This window comes from Mesoplodon mirus, assembly GCF_964341445.2.
Source record: "Mesoplodon mirus genome assembly, chromosome: 13".
Taxonomy (NCBI): Eukaryota; Metazoa; Chordata; class Mammalia; order Artiodactyla; family Ziphiidae; genus Mesoplodon; species Mesoplodon mirus.
In genome coordinates, this window is record NC_138989.1 from 2296699 (window position 1) to 2316584 (window position 19886).

Genomic DNA, 19886 nt, shown 5'->3' on the forward strand with positions numbered 1-19886 from the left:
CTATTTATGAGAATCAAACAAGATAAAATATAAAATCCTAATTTTTACCTATAAAATAAGTCAGTTAATAGCACTGTTAGAAATAAGACTCTAGATCTCCTAAATTCCTTCCCAAGTTTCACCTGGAAAGATAACAGTTAAAAAATAAAAGCTTCAAAAAATCGCAAAGTTATAATTTCACAAAGAAGACAAACCGCTGCATCCTGTCTTCTTCTCCTGCAGGTCAGAGGTAGTAAAGGCGGTTTGACAGCGACAGGCTGGGCTCTCTGTGAATGCTCTGGCCAACGAGGAAAGCCAGTTTGTGGGCGTACTGGCAAGGGGCAGGGACACGGATGACACCCTTCAGCGGGAAGAGAAAAGGCTCTGTTACTCTGAATCTAGCTCTCTAAATTGAAATCTCGGTATTAACTGTAAAAGCCTTAGACAACATAGCAATTCCATTTTGAAAAGTGAATCTCATTGATGTGAATAAACATCGATTAAAAAAATACTTACTGGCCAGTTATAATAGACATGACATAGCTTGTAAGTTAACCTCTGTATGTGGTCTGGCTTCAGGCCACTGCTGTCATAGATGACGTTATAATGTGTGGGAGAAACACTACCACTTCTCACTGCCTGGCTCACGATAAAAAAATCATACCTGGAATTACAAAAGAAAGAAACACATGGGTGTAAGGCTCATCTTTTTGAAAGCTAAAATTAAGATGATTCAAGTTTCTTACAGTGAAAAGATCCAGTACACTAAAATGTGACCTCATCTTCTCAAAACGTAATGTGCTTCCTTGAATTCAGAACTTGTTATTCATGAACCATTTTGGAATGCTTGTGTGTGAAAGAGGTTTAAGATACTACTATTATTTATATTTTTAAATATCTATCATTGATGCCTCGGGGCATTAACAAACATTTGACACGGCTGCTAATTATGACGGTGCCACTGTACCGGGTCACTGTTTCCACTCCACATCTGAGGGAGATGACTGAGCAGCAACAGGCTCTAGAATCAAGAACCAAGTAGTGCAACCGTAAAGGAACATCAGGTTTTTTGTTTGTTTGTTCATTTTTTTGGTACCAATTAAACATCAATCCAGAGATATTGTAATCTGACCTGATACACATATTAAGAAATTAACTCTAATTTATTATGTCCATTGAAACTAGACAAATTTTAAAATCAGAATTGATCTACAACAGATTACTGTTATTTAGCAAAATGAGGGTTTCAGAGATGTTAAATGACTTGCCCAAAAGAACAGAGAAATCACAAAAGAGCTAGAATCAAACCCTCTGTTCCCAGTTTAAGCACGTTACTATGGTTCAAAGTGGACTTCTCCAAGTATCTGAGTAGCAACAGCAGCTGTTCAGTTTTAAAGAACATCTGGTAAAAAGTAATCAAATTGTTTTCATACTTTATAGTTCAACTTGGATTTTACCCCAAATTGTTAAAAGAAATTATGACTTTAGGTCAATGTTACACCTGAGCTTTGGTGATCAGAGTGGTAGTACTGTTAGAAGTATCATGAGGTCACTCTGAATCACTAAAGAGAATCCTGCAGGAAATGAAACTGTAATATCTTAGTTACTATCTTAGCCATTCTGTCTTCCTCCTTCAATGATTTTCCCCGACAGGTTAGAAGCCTTCTGATAACTAACATCTGCCTGAGAGAAAGACACAATCCAAGGAAATGCACCTTGAAAGAAAGTTTCTATACATTGTCAGATAACAGGACTAAACAGAACTGAAATCTGTATTATCATTTGTCTACATAAATTTAGTACAGTAATGCCTCATTTACCTAAGGTTCATACAGAAGTGTTCCACATTCAAAGTTTGCACCTAGGCTGACACTTTACCCTGATTAAAGTTGCCCTTTTTAAAAAGGGCTCCAAAAATTTATATGTGAAGACAGAATCATCACAGCTGTTCACTCCCATGAAGCGGGCATTAATGTGGACTGACCGATGACGTGCCAGCGTGAACATGACCTGCTGCCTTGTACTCCATTCCCTACAAAGGGGTTTTCGAGGAACCAAATTTCATGACTTTACAGTCGAACCCTCGTGTGCTAATAAGATCATTACCGTGTGCCCCCGAATGTTCTAGGTGGCTTTCTTATGGCAGAGTGCAGCTCCCGGTTACATAAAAAGTGTTTGCTCAGAAGCCACTTTTCTACCTGAAACTGTGTTTCAGATGACACTTTCTGACCTGTGGGTAACTAAGTGCATTACAGATCTAAAAATTTTGATTGGAAAATAACAATCTATGGATGAGGTTACATATGTAAAAAAAAATGCAAAAGCAATCTAGAGCAGCTGTTCTTAAACTCAGTATGTATAACTAATACCACAAACAATAACCCGCTTCCCCCAGAGAGAAATGGCACAGAAGCCTCTGTTCGCCATTTCAGAGACTAAGTTAATAAATCATGGGCATTATTAGATCAAACTAATGAAAGACTTTAGTATTTATAAGAAATAAAGTATAAGAACTATCAAGTAAATGTGTTAAAGGTGATAATGTACAGAGGCTATGCTAAAAAACAAAACAGAAACCTATCTTCATCTAATACAGAACTTACCATTCTGGTCTGGTAACCTCTACATCAATAACGGTTCCAGGAAGTGGATTTTGAAGTCTTCCTCCAGACTGAGCAAAAAATCTGGCGTTCACTCGTTTCTTCACCACAATGACCGTTAGTCTTGGGCTTAAGATGGTGATGAATGTAACTGCATTTAGTCAGTCATATTTTCAGGGCACTGAAGCATTCATACATTCATACACTCCATTTAAAAGGAAACGCACATCCCTCTTGGGGCATACTAGCTATCCCAGTTGTGAAGGAGGATTCCACAGCTTGTAAGGGCGTGGAGTTAGGGCCAGGAAACTACTGCAAGTAGAAAATAAAATGGCATATTTGGGCCCTGTGACTCAAGGTCATGTAGATGTTTAATCATTAAACCAAGCAAACGACATACCTGTCTCACGAAAATGTTAAACCCAGCAGGTTTTTAAAGTTCACAGTTTGAAAGCCTTTTCAGTGGGCATTTTCTTCTATGTGGAAAGTAAGATATTAACTCTCAAATCTTGGACAGGTAAGCTAACTTGAGCAGTCTCTGAAGTCTAACTTCCTGCCTCTCAACGTGACTGGCTGACAACACACCGGGGTCTCTGTCTCTCCCGGCTCAGCCACTCCGCAGCCCGCCGCACAGCAGCACCAGAACACTGCTGTTTCCCCTCTCCCTCCCCAGCCCCATTCTGCAGGTGGTTTCCCATGTCAAGACTGAACTCCTCTGCCCTAGGGAGCTTTCAGCTCTGTGTCGTGTTAGATCCACTGCCTCCACATGCCTTTTGGCTCTCCTGAGGGCAGCCCTGTAACTGCCAGTATGCATTCAGCCTGAATACCCTTTCTATCCATCTCTTAAAGGTTCATTTCACTTTCCCTGTCTGACACAGTCACACTGTGTACACACATCCGTTTGGGAATAAATGAACGAGAACACGCTAAGCACTTAGACCGGTGCTGGCATGTAATAACCCCTGATAAATATTAGGATTTTCAATTCCTCAAGTTTCCTGTGCTCTTTTTCCAGCTAGAACATTAGTTCCTTAAGAGCATAAATATACTTTATTCTACACACCGGGAAGCAGAGGGCTTCACATGCAGTGTGGACCTGGCTGGTACTGTTTGACTTGGGTAGGCAATTCACAACATACTGTCTAGACTGATGGTCGGAAAGATCCCCACATGGGAACCTCTGTTCAATCATAAACTTAGTGTGCTCCTTCATGGTAGAAGGAGCCAAATATACAAGGGGCAGGAAGGTGATTCTACTTAAGTAAATGGAGGAACATTTTAGGAATATCACTATCTACCCATGTACAATAGACCTCTCACTGCCCAGCTACAGCAGATCTGGATATAACAGAGCCACAGTCTCAGGAATCAAAAGACAAAGTGGGGCTTCCCTGGTGGCGCAGTGGTTGAGAATCCGCCTGCTAATGCAGGGGACACGGGTTCGAGCCCTGGTCCGGGAAGATCCCACATGCCGCAGAGCAACTAAGCCCGTGCGCCACAACTACTGAGCCTTCGCTCTAGAGCATGCGAGCCACAACTACTGAAGCCCGCATGCCTGGAGCCCATGCTCCGCAACAAGAGAAGCCACCTCAATGAGAAGCCCGCACACCGCAGCAAAGAGTAGCCCCCGCTCGCCGCAACTAAAGAAAGCCCGCGCACAGCAAAGAAGACGAAACACAGCCAAAAAAAAAAAAAAAAAAAAAAGACAGAGTGGATTTTAGTCCTCTGACATCACAAGAAATGATTTAGCAAATGTGGTGACATAAAGACAAGTCACGAAAAAAGGTGCGGCTACAAGACGTCTGGCGGGAAGCACAGTTTACCGGTACCGGGCTGCAAGTGTCGGTTTCCCATCACTTCTGACGCAGAAACGGACTTCCTAAACTAAGGGAGAATAAAAGTCTGGTGGAGCCGTCAAAACCCCTTCCTACTTCCCTTCAGAATGAGTTCATCCCTCAGGAAGTTCTACTTTCTCTGACCTATACAGCCAGTGCTGGTCCTTGTCCTGAAAACTTACTGCCTCCTAAGAAAATTAAAACCCCAAAGGGTACTCTTCCATGCCCTGTTGACCACGTCTGGCATAACCCTATTCGAAGAAATAAGTTCAAATATCTGACTGGCCATCCCGTTTCCCTAATGGGAGCTGGAAGGAGAAGCAGCGGATTAAAGCTCCACAATCAACTTGATGTACCCTGCATCTGTGGAATACATGAATAGACAATGAATCATCCCAAATTGAGGAGCCGTGTGGATGAAAGGTTCTTGGTGCTGCAGCCAGGAGTCACTGCTGTGCCTCTGAGGTGGGAGAGCCAACTTCAGGACACTGGTCCACAAGAGACCTCCCAGCTCCACATAATATCAAACGGGGAAAATCTTCCAGAGATCTCCATCTCAACACCAGCACCCAGCTTCACTCAACGACCAGCAAGCTACAGTGCTGGACACCCTATGCCAAACAACTAGCAAGACAGGAACACAACGCCACCCATTAGCAGAGAGGCTGCCTAAAATCATAAAAAGTCCACAGACACCCCAAAACACACCACCAGATGTGGACCTGCCCACCAAAAAGACAAGATCCAGCCTCATCCACCAGAACACAGGCACTAGTCCCCTCCACCAGGAAGCTTACACAACCCACTGAACCAACCTTAGCCACTGTGGACAGACACCAAAAACAACAGGAACTACAAACCTGCAGCCTGCAAAAAGGAGACCCCAAACACAGTAAGATAAGCAAAATGAGAAGACAGAAAAACACACAGCAGGAGAAGGAGCAAGATAAAAACCCAACAGACCTAACAAATGAAGAGGAAATAGGCAGTCTACCTGAAAAAGAATTCAGAATAATGATAGTAAAGATGATCCAAAATCTTGGAAATAGAATAGACAAAATGCAAGAAACAGTTAACAAGGACCTAGAAGAATGAAAGATGAATCAAGCAACGATTAGAAACACAATAAATGAAATTAAAAATACTCTAGATGGGATCAATAGCAGAATAACTGAGGCAGAAGAATGGATAAGTGACATGGAAGATAAAATAGTGGAAATAACTACTGCAGAGCAGAAGAAAGAAAAAAGAATGAAAAGAACTGAGGACAGTCTCAGAGACCTCTGGGACAACATTAAACGCACCAACATTAGAATTATAGGGGTCCCAGAAGAAGAAGAGAAAAAGAAAGGGACTGAGAAAATATTTGAAGAGATTATAGTTCAAAACTTCCCTAATATGGGAAAGGAAATAGTCAAGTCCAGGAGGCACAGAGAGTACCATACAGGATAAATCCAAGGAGAAACATGCCAAGACATATATTAATCAAATTGTCAAAAATTAAATACAAAGAAAACATATTAAAAGCAGCAAGGGAAAAACAACAAATAACACACAAGGGAACCCCCATAAGGTTAACAGCTGATCTTTCAGCAGAAACTCTGCAAGCCAGAAGGGACTGGCAGGACATATTTAAAGTGATGAAGGAGAAAAACCTGCAACCAAGATTACTCTACCCAGCAAGGATCTCATTCAGATTTGATGGAGAAATTAAAACGTTTACAGACAAGCAAAAGCTGAGAGAGTTCAGCACCACCAAACCAGCTTTACAACAAATGCTAAAGGAACTTCTCTAGGCAAGAAACACAACAGAAGGAAAAGACCTACAATAACGAACCCAAAACAATTAAGAAAATGGGAATAGGAACATCCATATCGATAATTACCTTAAATGTAAATGGACTAAATGCTCCCACCAAAAGACACAGATTGGCTGAATGGATACAAAAACAAGACCCATATATATGCTGTCTACAAGAGACCCACTTCAAACCTAGAGATACATACAGACTGAAAGTAAGGGCATGGAAAAAGATATTCCATGCAAATGGAAACCAAAAGAAAGCTGGAGCAGCAATTCTCATATCAGAAAAAATAGACTTTAAAATAAAGACTACTAGAAGAGACTAAGAAGGACACTACATAATGATCAAGGGATCGATCCAAGAAGAAGATATAACAATTGTAAATATTTATGCACCCAACATAGGAGCACCTCAATACATAAGGCAAATACTAACAGCCATAAAAGGGGAAATCGACAGTAACACATTCATAGTAGGGGACTTTCACACCCCACTTTCACCAATGGACAGATCATCCAAAATGAAAATAAATAAGGAAACACAAGCTTTAAATGATACATTAAACAAGATGGACTTAATTGATATTTATAGGACATTCCATCCAAAAACAACAGAATACACATTTTTCTCAAGTGCTCATGGAACATTCTCCAGGATAGATCATATCTTGGGTCACAAATCAAGCCTTGGTAAATTTAAGAAAATTGAAATTGTATCAAGTATCTTTTCCGACCACAATGCTATGAGACTAGATATCAATTACAGGAAAAGAGCTGTAAAAAATACAAACACATGGAGGCTAAACAATGCACTACTTAATAACGAAGTGATCACTGTAGAAATCAAAGAGGAAATCAAAAAATACCTAGAAACAAATGACAATGGAGACATGACGAACCAAAACCTATGGGATGCAGCAAAAGCAGTTCTACGAGGGAAGTTTATAGCAATACAATCCCACCTTAAGAAACAGGAAACATCTCGAATAAACAACCTAACCTTGCACCTAAAGCAATTAGAGAAAGAAGAACAAAAACATCCCAAAGTTAGCAGAAAGAAAGAAATCATAAAGATCAGATCAGAAATAAATGAAAAAGAAATGAAGGAAACGATAGCAAAGAACAATAAAACTAAAAGCTGGTTCTTTGAGAAGATAAACAAAATTGATAAACCATTAGCCAGACTCATCAAGAAAAAAAGGGAGAAGACTCAAATCAATAGAATTAGAAATGAAAAAGGAGAAGTAACAGCTGACACTGCAGAAATACAAAAGATCATGAGAGATTACTACAAGCAACTGTATGACAATAAAATGGACAACCTGGAAGAAATGGACAAATTCTTAGAAATGCACAACCTGCCAAGACTGACTCAGGAAGAAATAGAAAATATGAATAGACCAATCACAAGCACTGAAATTGAGACTGTGATTAAAAATCTTCCAATAAACAAAAGCCCAGGACCAGATGGCTTCACAGGTGAATTCTATCAAACGTTTAGAGAAGAGCTAACACCTATCCTTCTCAAAGTCTTCCAAAATATAGCAGAGGGAGGAACACTCCCAAACTCATTCTACGAGGCCACCATCACCCTGTAACCAAAACCAGACAAAGATGTCACAAAGAAAGAAAACTACAGGCCAATATCACTGATGAACATAGATGCAAAAATCCTCAACAAAATACTAGCAAACAGAATCCAACAGCACATTAAAAGGATCATACACCATGATCAAGTGGGGTTTATTCCAGGAATGCAAGGATTCTTCAATATACACAAATCAATCAATGTGATACACCATATTAACAAATTGAAGGAGAAAAACCATATGATCATCTCAATAGATGCAGAGAAAGCTTTCGACAAAATTCAACACCCATTTATGATAAAAACCCTGCAGAAAGTAGGCATAGAGGGAACTTTCCTCAACATAATAAAGGCCATATATGACAAACCCACAGCCAGCATCGTCCTCAATGGTGAAAAACTGAAACCATTTCCACTAAGATCAGGAACAAGACAAGGTTGCCCACTCTCACCACTCTTATTCAACACAGTTTTGGAAGTTTTAGCCACAGCAATCAGAGAAGAAAAGGAAATAACAGAATCCAAATCGGAAAAGAAGAAGTAAAGCTGTCACTGTTTGCAGATGACATGATACTATACATAGAGAATCCTAAAGATGCTACCAGAAAACTACTAGAGCTAATCAATGAATTTGGTAGAGTAGCAGGATACAGAATTATGCACAGAAATCTCTGGCATTCTTATATACTAATGATGAAAAATCTGAAAGTGAAATCAAGAAAACACTCCCATTTACCACTGCAACAAAAAGAATAAAATATCTAGGAATAAACCTATCTAAGGAGACAAAAGACCTGTATGCAGAAAAGTATAAGACACTGATGAAAGAAATTAAAGATGATACAAATAGATGGAAAGATGTACCATGTTCTTGGATTGGAAGAATCAACACTGTGAAAATGACTCTACTACCCAAAGCAATCTACAGATTCAATGGAATCCCTATCAAACTACCACTGGCATTTTTCACAGAACTAGAACAAAAAATTTCACAATTTGTATGGAAACACAAAAGACCCCGAATACCCAAAGCAATCTTGAGAACGAAAAATGGAGCTGGAGGAATCAGGCTCCTGGACTTCAGACTATACTACAAAGCTACAGTAATCAAGACAGTATGGTACTGGCACAAAAACAGAAAGATAGATCAATGGAACAGGATAGAAAGCTCAGAGATAAACCCACACACATATGGTCACCTTATCTTTGATAAAGGAGGCAGGAATGTACAGTGGAGAAAGGACAGCCTCTTCAATAAGTGGTGCTGGGAAAACTGGACAGGGACATGTAAAAGTATGAGATGAGATCACTCCCTAACACCATACACAAAAATAAGCTCAAAATGGATTAAAGACCTAAATGTAAGGCCAGACACTCTCAAACTCTTAGAGGAAAACATAGGCAGAACACTCTATGACATAAATCACAGCAAGATCCCTTTGGACCCACCTCCTAGAGAAATGGAAATAAAGACAAAACTAAACACATGGGACCTAATGAAACTTAAAAGCTTTTGCACAGCAAAGGAAACCATAAACAAGACCAAAAGACAACCCTCAGAATGGGAGAAAATATTTGCAAATGAAGCAGCTGACAATGGATTAATCTCCAAAATTTATAAGCAGCTCATGCAGCTCAATAACAGAAAAACAAATGACCCAATCCAAAAATGGGCAGAAGACCTAAATAGACATTTCTCCACAGAAGATATACAGACTGCCAACAAACACATGAAAGAATGCTCAACATCTTTAATCATTAGAGAAATGCAAATCAAAACTACAATGAGGTATCACCTCCCACCAGTCAGAATGGCCATCATCAAAAAATCTAGAAACAATAAATGCTGGAGAGGGTGTGGAAAAAAGGGAACCCTCCTGCACTGCTGGTGGGAATGTGAACTGGTACAACCACTATGGAGAACGGTATGGAGGTTCCTTAAAAAACTACAAATAGAACTACCATATGACCCAGCAATCCCACTACTGGGCATATACCCTGAGAAAACCATAATTCAAAAAGAGTCACGTACCAAAATGTTCATTGCAGCTCTATTTACAATAGCCCGGAGATGGAAACAACCTAAGTGTCCATCATCGGATGAATGGATAAAGAAGATGTGGCACATATATACAATGGAATATTACTCAGCCATAAAAAGAAACGAAATTGAGCTATTTGTAATGAGGTGAGTAGACCTAGAGTCTGTCAAACAGAGTGAAGTAAGTCAGAAAGAGAAAGACGAATACCGTATGCTAACACATATATATGGAATTTAAGAAGAAAAAAAAATGTCATGAAGAACCTAGGGGTAAGACAGGAATAAAGACACAGACCTACTAGAGAATGGACTTGAGGATATGGGGAGGGGGAAGGGTAAGCTGTGACAAAGCAAAAGAGAGGCATGGAAATATATACACTACCAAACATAAGGTAGATAGCTAGTGGGAAGCAGCTGCATAGCACAGGGAGATCAGCTCGGTGCTTTGTGACCGCCTGGAGGGGTGGGATAGGGAGGGTGGGAGGGAGACGCAAGAGGGAGGGGATACGGGCACATATGTATACGTATAACTGATTCATTTTGTTATAAAGCAGAAACTAACACACCATTGTTAAGCAATTATACTCCAATAAAGATGTAAAAAAAAAGAAAAAGAAAGAAATAAAGGATTTCTGTTCAAGCCAAAAAAATAAAAAATAAAATAATTAGTAGTTATGAGATGTTTGAAGTACTTTGAAAAAATAATTAGCTATATCTGAATGCAGCAATAAATTGACATTAAAGTTTTAATGTCAAAAAAAAGACAAGTCACAAGTATGCTAAAGTGACTTTTTGATTTGTTCTTACACCAAACATTCTAAATCAACTAATCCATGACGCATCTTTATAAAAAGTTCACATCAACATTTCAATTAAAAAACAAATAGGATAAAACAAAAAGGATAAAAAACAAAAAGGATAACTACAAACATTACAGTCCAAACTCTGCATTTCTTCAAAGTGAGGACTAATTCTTGGATATTATTTTACTTTATATACAACTCCAAACTTGCTTCTAGATGAATTACCTACTATTTATTGAGTGCTTACTGGGTACTGTGTGAAATACATTAAACACTCTGACTTATTCCTTTCATCAGCCTTGGTTAAGTTGCCTCCCCTGTTTCACAGATGAAGGCAAAGCTGGGATTAACCCGACTCTGATTTTAAGATACGTGCCTCCTGATCACTAATCTGTGCAGCCGCCAAACAACAGCACGATTCACGACGTGAAATCTTCTTCATGCAATGGTCTGTTATACACTAGTCCAAGCAATCAATTTAAATCCTCCTTCCCTGAAACATGTGTTCCTATTCGCCAACGGGAAGCTGAGCAGGAAATCCCACCAGCCTCCTCAGGCCCAGCTCCACCCCCTTGTAGAGGAGGACCCTGTTCACAGATACTCACTTATAGGGCTCGAGTCTCCTCTTTGAGAACTATTTCTGCCAGTCCTTCTGGGAGCCAACCCAAAGGGCTCCAAAGACTCAAAGAACCAGAGATGCAGGCCCCAGCAGGGACAACAGTGTTATGTTCCCAGCATCCCAAACATTCAGCCTAAGGAAACAAGATGAACTTACACTATTACCTCTATGCTTCACCTCTTGAAATTTTCTTTTTCTCTAGATATGAGAAAGAAAGCAGCTAAGACTAGAAAATTCTGAGTGCTGAAGTAGTAAACAACTAAAAACAATACCTAAGAAAGCAGCGGTCCATCTGAGCCCTTCCCCTACTCCCTTCCACCACATCACCCCTCTCCATAAGGACCGAAAATCTAAGGGAGAAAACACAAGTTAAGGCTTACAAAACTTCAGAAGCCAAACTAAAATAAATACCATTATTTTAATGAGAAAATACAAGCACTGGGAATTTTAAGAGGACAGGAAAGAACATTAACCTTCATTTACAAAGTATTAAAAAATGCCTGTTAGCATTTTAATCTGAAACGCAATTACTTCAAAAGAGATAAAAACACCCCCGACACGCTCTGAGAACTTACTAGCATAATGATCTCATTTTAAGAAACGTGTAGAATCAACACTTAGAAGGGGTCTTTCAGAATCTGGCCAAAGAAGACTTGGAAGCACCCTCCAATTTAGCTAGAAATAAGCTCTTAATGCTCATCCCATGGGCCTATAAATCACAGCGAGCCCAGGTACAGTCAAATGACTTTCAAAATCCCTCAGTTTTTATAATGATAACAAATACCGGCTGAAAAAGTCTGGCAAAAATAATCAGTGTTTAAATATGCACGTGCAAGCACATATAAACAGGTCTCCTGGATTTTCTAAGTACCCTTAAAAATCAAATCCACAAATCTTTAATACATTATGCGCTAAGCTCTTACTAAACAGTCCCTGATCTGGACTTCCTTACAATCTGATAAAGAAAATAGCAAAAGTTAAACCACGTAACTTATTAAAACAGCCATCTTGAGATGGTATGCAATGTACTGCCAAATAGCACGAGCAATGACCTCTGCAGGAGAGCAGAGGAAGGCGAAACCCAGTACAGCTTTCAAAGGAGACCGCGGGCAGCGTTCAGTTACGAGGAGCACTAACTCCCCTGGGTTGTGCAGACCGCCTAAAAGGGCGAAGTAGAGCCATCTCCCCTATGACACCAAACACAGGCCAAGCATCTTACCCACCAAGCGCCAGTCCAGCTCAGTTCACACAGAAATCAAACAAGTATTTACAGTACAATGAGGTAGAAAAAAAAGTTAAGACTATCTGGAATACATATTCCAATAACCAATTCTGTGGATGCCTACGGACGTACTGGGATAATCAGACCCTCATACTTCAAGGCTCTAAGGAGAGAAAGGCGGCAGCAGACGATTGGTAAAGGCATCTCCATGCGTCATTCCTTGAAGGAGCTCCCACTCTACATTTCCAGCCTGCCCCTCCTCCACGAAAAATTCTCCACAAGACAGCCCCCCAACCCAAACCTCTTCCATTACCTCAAGCCTGACCGCACCTGTAAGGTTAGATTCTCACCGGTTCACCCTGTGACATTATTTTCAAAAATACAAAAGTGTAATTTTATAAAGAGAAAATGATTACATTTCGCATGCTTACTTGTAACCTCTACCAACGGATTTTAGGCAATCCAGAAACTGTGGTACTTCATAGTTCACCAATGTGTTAAGCTGACCGTCTCCTACGCCATCCCGATACACGATAATTCGACTAGGCAAGTATTCGTTGCAGCTATTCCAAGCCCTCAGAGCAGCTGAAAGAAAGCCAGACAAGTGTTAACTACATTAACACAGAACAAAAATGTGCTTCTACCGAATTCTGGGCACAGGTTTTTTTCAGAAACATAGCTTTAAGACAATTTCTTGAAGACTCTAGTTCAGAGGCCAGACGGAAACCACAACAGGAGACTCACCTTGCAAGCAGACTTTGAGCCCATCTACTAGCTCTTGCCCTCTATCTTGAAATACACAGCGAGAGAACCAGCTATTCAGAGAAAAAACATGGCAGCGGTGAGAACGCAACTGTCTGGAAGTTTTTCACTTTTGAATCATTCTATATCTATGTTACCCTTAGCCATTCATGTTCTTTAACTTCCTTTTTGAAATCTTAAGCAGAAGGGACAAGATACAGGAAATCTTCATAAAGTTTTCTTTCATTATAAATCGGTCCCATAATTCCATCACTGAGAAGAAAATAAAATTTAAGCCAGAGATGCCTCCTAGGTTTACACCTCAAAACACACAGAACGGGCTTCCCTGGTGGTGCAGTGGTTGAGAAGCTGCCTGCTAATGCAGGGGACACGGGTTCGAGCCCCGGTCTGGGAAGATCCCACATGCCGCGGAGCAACTAGGCCCGTGAGCCACAGCTACTGAGCCTGCACGCCTGGAGCCTGTGCTCCACAACAAGAGAGGCCGTGACAGGGAGAGGCCCGCACACCGCGATGAAGAGTGGCCCCCGCTCGCCGCAACTAGAGAAAGCCCTCACACAGAAACGAAGACCCAACACAGCCAAAAATAAATAAATAAACAAATGTGGGGTTTTAAAAAAAAAAGAATATTATAAAAAAACACACAGAAGCACACTCTTACTACTATACTCTTGATAAAAGATACTTTTCTAAAAGATAAAACACCCTGAAATGTGCCCATTAGTAACGCTAACACATCAATGCTTCAATTTCCATTCTTCCTATTCTTGGCAATTCTATTAGTTCTGAGAAAAGCACTGAAAAATAATTTCACTATGTCGAAATACAAGTGACTGGGTAAACTCAAGTGGGTTTTCCAAAATAAAGTTAACATGACAACTTGAAATTACATTCAGTGCTCAATAAAGTTATTACAGAAGTTTTCAGAGACACAGTCACATTTAAAGAGATGCATCCTCCCCACAAATACAAATAATAAAATAACCTGAAACGCAATCTGACCACTACATCAGGTTAAGGGCCAGTGAAGGACATTAAAAATGGTAGGGTAGCTAATAGCTGGTTTCCTTTTCTAACTTTTCTCTTTTACTGGACCTAACGTAAGAGAAATCAAGGTAAAGAATTAACACGACCCCTGTCCTCCCCAGACACTGGCCCCTGGACTCGTGGCCTGTGTTGCCTATGTCTAGCAGTTAATCTGCGGCTACCAAAGCCCACTCACCGGGTCATCCCTTCATTGATGCTTGCTACAAAGCCTGCAATTGACCTCCGTCCAGCTGTGGTGTCATGGTAACAATCAATGCCAACTATCATGGCTAGCTTTAGCTTCAACAAAAACATCGTAATGTTAGATACAACAGAATATCAGCAGTATTTAAAAAATCCATTTTTCTTAAATAACAATGAAAACTTTTATCCACCAATTAAATCAAACTTACAGGCATATCAACCCTCCAAAGCTCTCCTCCCATCTTGCAGTTCATCTGCAGGGCGATCTTTGTAGCAATGGCCATGACAGTCTGTTGTCTGCCTAAGGTTCGGGCCAACACACACTGACTTGGAGTAGGGCAATCTGTACATAAGTATTTTTTAATAGCATCATATTTGTCCTTCCGACTGCATGACAACAGACAAACAACCTAAAAACGAACAAAATGCCCTCATTACAAAGAATTAGGAAACTGATAATTAAGTTCAAGGAAGAAGACAGGAAACCAAACCCACAAAATCATTTACTTTACTATTCATCTCTGCCATGTAGCTAGTAAGTATGACATTAACTTCTAGCTAATGCTCATTACATTCGACTATAGGTAACAGATACTAATAAAGAAAGCATGTTAAGCAAATAATTCAAAACTTGAGAACATAGTTAAAAATGCTCTTTTGCCAGCTTGGAATACTTGAGAGGTAGGGAATAGGGCAAAACAAGTTAGTGATAACCTACAGGTGGACAAATAAAAGATTTTCTAAAATGCTCATAATTTTCTTACTCATGACCCACCTAGAATCATGGCTTTTAAACTTTTAAAGCTCTGGCTTGAGAATATGATCAAACTATGAAATTTCCTAGGAAGTCCATGGGCACTGCTGGGGAAGCTGAAGTACCTGATCTAAGCAGACCCCTGCCCCAAATGGGAAGATGTTAGTCAAAGGGCACAAACTTCCAGCTAAAAGCTAAGTTCTGAGGATCTACTGTACAGCATGGTGATCACAGTTAGCAGTACTGTATTATATACTTGAAAGTTGCTAAGAAAGTGGATCTCGACCGTTATCACCACATACACAAAAAGAATTGTAATTATGTGAGGTGATGGAGGTGTAAACTAACCCTGTGTGGTCATCATTTCACAATGCATACACGTATCAAGTCATCACACTGTACACTTAAAACTCACACAACGTTACATGTCAAGTACATCGCAAAACAGCTGGAAAATCAACCAACCAACCAAGCCACCGACACCTGCCCAAATTTTGAGGATTCAAGTTTAAGTTTGGGAGCTGAATCCAGCTCTTTAACTCATTGCTGTATTCTCCAGTTTATATTCTCAGATTCTTATCTTTCTTTCCATGGCCCCCAATAAAATCGTTTTCCTACCCCAGGTGTCTCTATTATTCCAGACAACCTGATAGTAATTTGCCTGTGGCATTTAAGTATGAGATAAAGGACTAAGAGGAATCCATTAGAAGAAGCCAATTCATTTCCTGGGTTTAGAGCAACACAGATAGGCTGTTTATCGTTAAATTTGTCTTTGCCGCCTCATTCATTATACTTAAGTGTAACTACAGATACCCTAACTACACTGTGTGCGCCGAACAGCTAGGTACTGTTTTTTTACTCTTGTGCCTTTTCTCCCCCCAGATTTTCTAGAGTAATTAAAGCGTGTGAGTCCGGGTAAATTTAAGATGGCTTTGTTGTTCTCCACCCCTTGCTCACTGTTCACAGTGTACAACAACAAGCTCCTAGGCGCACGAGTAAAGCCGCATGAACTCAGCTATCTTAGGTAGGTCAAGTACGTATTTCGTGACCGGTTTGGGAACCTAATTACCACATTTACAACAACGGACTCAAGTTCTAAGATTTACAGCAACGGATTCCAGGCCAACTGCCTCCCCGTCAAGCAGCTCCTTACTATCTGGGTGTCTGCTGTGACCTTCTGCTGTAAGACTCTTAAATAGGCTTCAGTCCTGTCGTCCACTTCAATCCTGGAACAGAAATACGTAATCCAGCATTCAGAAAATGGAACAACAACTGTAGTGTGCGGTAAAAGGCTCCTACAGATTACAACACACAAAACACTCCTGTACAAAACGTGAAACAAAACGCCGGGCGCAGCCGTGCAGTCGAAAGGCTGCTTCTGACTCGCAGCAGCACAAGTCTGAGCGACAGTCCTGCCCGTCCTCCCTCCAACCTTAGTGGCTCAGATACATTTCTGCGTCCACCTTACAGGGAACTGTATCAGACCTTTAAGGCCATCTCATGTTTCTGATGGTTTTATTAACAGTTTGAGTTCCCACACCCTCCAAACGACTGCTAATCAATTTTCAGAGTAGAACTGACCTGATGAACTTACATTACTGCTCTTTTCATCTGTATGCCCATGGCTGGTGTAACTTTAAATAGATTTTGTATCAGCACATTGGCTGCTTCATAATCTCTCCGACTGTAGATCAGTAGCCAGTTATCTAGTGGCTTAACACTAATTAACGGTGCCCCTCTTGTTTCCTTTGACCAATCTGCAAACTGTGGCCTGTAATCGAACTGGAAGGAAGTTCAGAGACACTGTAAATTCCACTGTAAGTTCTCGGTGATAAAGCCAGAAAGTCTTCAGTAATTCTACCACGGCATATTCTAAGCCTCAGAGTACTACTCTTAAATTTGAACTGCAGTGACGGACGAAATGCCCTTAGTGAGGGGAAAAAAGATACAAAAATGTATCCAAAGGGTTATGTCAATTTTATTTAAAATACATTCATATTAACGGCTGCCACTCAAGTGCCTAGCTGTCTGCACCAGCTACTCTAAGTATCTCAAGTTGCGGTCTTCTTAATCTTTCTAAACTCTTACAAGGATAAGTGTTATTTCCCTCATGATGAAGATATAAAAAAAATAAGGCCTTATAAGTTAAGCACCTTTATGACTGAGGTGTCAGATACTGAAAGCGAGCTGTGAAAACATCTGACGGCAAGGCAGAAAGCTAACAGACTCCAAGCACAGCGACCCTGGAAACATTTACCACAGAGGGAAAAACCCGGTGCTTTCTACGTGTCCTACTCACCTCCGCAACAACGCTTATACAGGAGGATGTATTAACGACAAAGGGTAATGCAAACAACTGAAATTAAAGTATTAAGCTACACGATTAGGCTGTTATTCATAGAACATTAGAAGACAGACGAGCAGAGCGTTTTACAAAAGCATTTTTAAAATTTGGGCACTTGTAGCGCGTCAGTCACACAACAACGTATTTTTTGAAGACCTGCCCCCTTCTCTGGAAACGTAAAAGACATCACAATAGTTAGTGCAGATCCCTAACAAACACGTGGTCCGCACAAAAATGAAGCCAAAGAAATTGGGGGCTTTCCCTGTAAAAGATCGCTTCGGTGGCAGACGAAATATCAACCCATTCAGGTACCTAGACTTCTACTACACCTTAATTTAAGTAACTTAGCTTATTTAAAAAAATTAAGCCACCTTTTAGCTACGTCTCACGGACGGCCTGAGGAGCAAGCTGCAGGCTTCGCCCCCTCTGTGCTCACATCAGTCGACAGTGGAGGTGCTCGGTGGGGAGAGGGCTGCCCTGGCGTGGAAGTAGGGTATGTATCCCTGCTCGCTCTACTGGGAGTCTAACCCAAATCTGAGTGAACGGACAACTTGAAGAACGGCCTTACCGTTCTTCCACCCTGATAAACCTTCTCTGCTTGCAGGAGTCTTCCCGAGAAGGACAGAAACTTGGAGTCGAAGCCCAAACCCCAGTCTCGAAGCTCCCTCTGCACGTTTTCGTCTCTGTGAATGTAACATATTGACACAATGCCGCTAAACGTAAAGAAACAGAACAAAAACTAGTGCACACGTGCAAACCGAGACCCACTGCGGCCTGCAACACATTTCTCTCAGGACTAAAACCCTACCGAGAGTGCTAGGAAAGCCAGACGTACAATCTATTTTTCTCTCATCACAGCTCTGTTTCCCTTCATGATATCCTTTCATTTAAAATTCCTGATGCCCAAACTATCTCCTCCTCAAAGTAAACAAAATGTTATAACAAAGAGAAAAACATAGACTTGTCCCAAACCGTTTTGCTTTCTATTCTATTCTTTTTCTAACAGAAGAATTAGAAATACCACAGGCTACAAGGTTTAATTATTCCCTGACAAACAGTAGCCTCACTTAGAAACATGAAGAACCCACCCTGAATACGGCAAATACAAAGCGAAACACAATTACCTTCTGTCACTCCTCCAAACCCACGAAAATAAAGAACTGAAGCCACACCCCAGTGCAGCAGAGACGACTTACTTATGAATGTAATCAATCAGTCTTCCTACTTCACGCAGCCTTTGTTCTGGAGTTAGTCTTGTATGAAGAGCCAGGTCTTTCATCACATTAAAATCATTACGCATTTTATCAGTTAGACCTTTAAACAGAATGTTTAAAGGGATACACGGTTAAAGAAACAGGAATCGTGTCTAAGTGTCTGGAGTGTCAGGTGGTGGTGAGTGAAAGAATTCTGAGGAGACAAAGCAGCTTTAAGGGCTTTTGGGGGACAGAGGGTGTGGAGGCATGTGTAGTGACTTCTAGAACAGACGGGGAACGGAAGCTGCGTGGTTTCATTCCCCAGTAGAGAAGAGTCAGCGGTACCTGTGAGGTAGCAGAGCTCAGGGATGAGCAGCGTAGGGCTGGGTACTGCACCTCCGGGGCCTCTCTTTCTCTTCGGCTGACTGACCAAAACTGGCTGTTTCAAGTCGGTGATTTCTTGGTTATATTGCTATTCAAGGGAAGAAAGTATCACTGTTCACAGTAAATGCCTTTAGTCACATGTCATTTTGTAATGGACAATAAAAGTTTTTTTTTAATTAAGAATTAAAACATCTCCACTAAGCATGCAGGATGGTGATACCATCACGGCCATTTCAAGAGTCCTGGTCTCTCAAGAGACTACGGTACCTGCCCGTTCCTTCTTCCTATCGTACAGTTAAGGTCCTGGCCACCTACCATCATGAATTAAGAGACCATGAATTCTAGCTTGTCACTGACTTTGTCCTACATTCAACTCTTTACCAACCACCCACAGAAAAGCCTTCATCGCAGACAAGAAAAGTCCAAGTAGAACATGCCTATCTGACCTCTGCTCCATTTACCTATACTACTTATTTATCACACTACTTTATTACGGGTCTATTGACAGTCACCCTGCTTACACGTCATTCACTTGGGTACACACACAGGTAGAAACGTGGTAGTAACTTCAGAAGTGTTCCTATTCTCTGTTTCACCAAAGGGCTTTCAATTCAGTTCTTAATTACAGAGCTGTGGGATTTCCCGCCAGTTCTTTTAACATTTTCCCCTACATATGAAAAACTAGCACTTTCATTTGTCCAATGCTACTGTTAAACCTTTTCTTTTTAAAA

The 19886-nt window shown here is 40.7% G+C and overlaps 1 protein-coding gene across 1 annotated transcript in view; it reads right to left on the reverse strand.

Annotated features, from left to right (window-relative positions):
* Window positions 1-223: 223 nt before the first annotated feature.
* PIWIL1 (piwi like RNA-mediated gene silencing 1) overlaps window positions 224-19886 on the reverse strand; it is a gene marked incomplete at both ends in the record, with an annotated part of 33187 nt that continues 13524 nt past the window's right edge. The window contains 12 exons of the mRNA XM_082641018.1: window positions 224-340; window positions 496-643; window positions 2583-2708; window positions 12923-13076; window positions 13236-13306; window positions 14473-14576; window positions 14690-14890; window positions 16388-16460; window positions 16829-17016; window positions 18147-18261; window positions 18775-18892; window positions 19117-19243. Of these exons, the coding sequence (XP_082497144.1) occupies window positions 224-340; window positions 496-643; window positions 2583-2708; window positions 12923-13076; window positions 13236-13306; window positions 14473-14576; window positions 14690-14890; window positions 16388-16460; window positions 16829-17016; window positions 18147-18261; window positions 18775-18892; window positions 19117-19243 (1542 nt within the window). The remainder of the gene's footprint in view (window positions 341-495; window positions 644-2582; window positions 2709-12922; window positions 13077-13235; window positions 13307-14472; window positions 14577-14689; window positions 14891-16387; window positions 16461-16828; window positions 17017-18146; window positions 18262-18774; window positions 18893-19116; window positions 19244-19886) is intronic.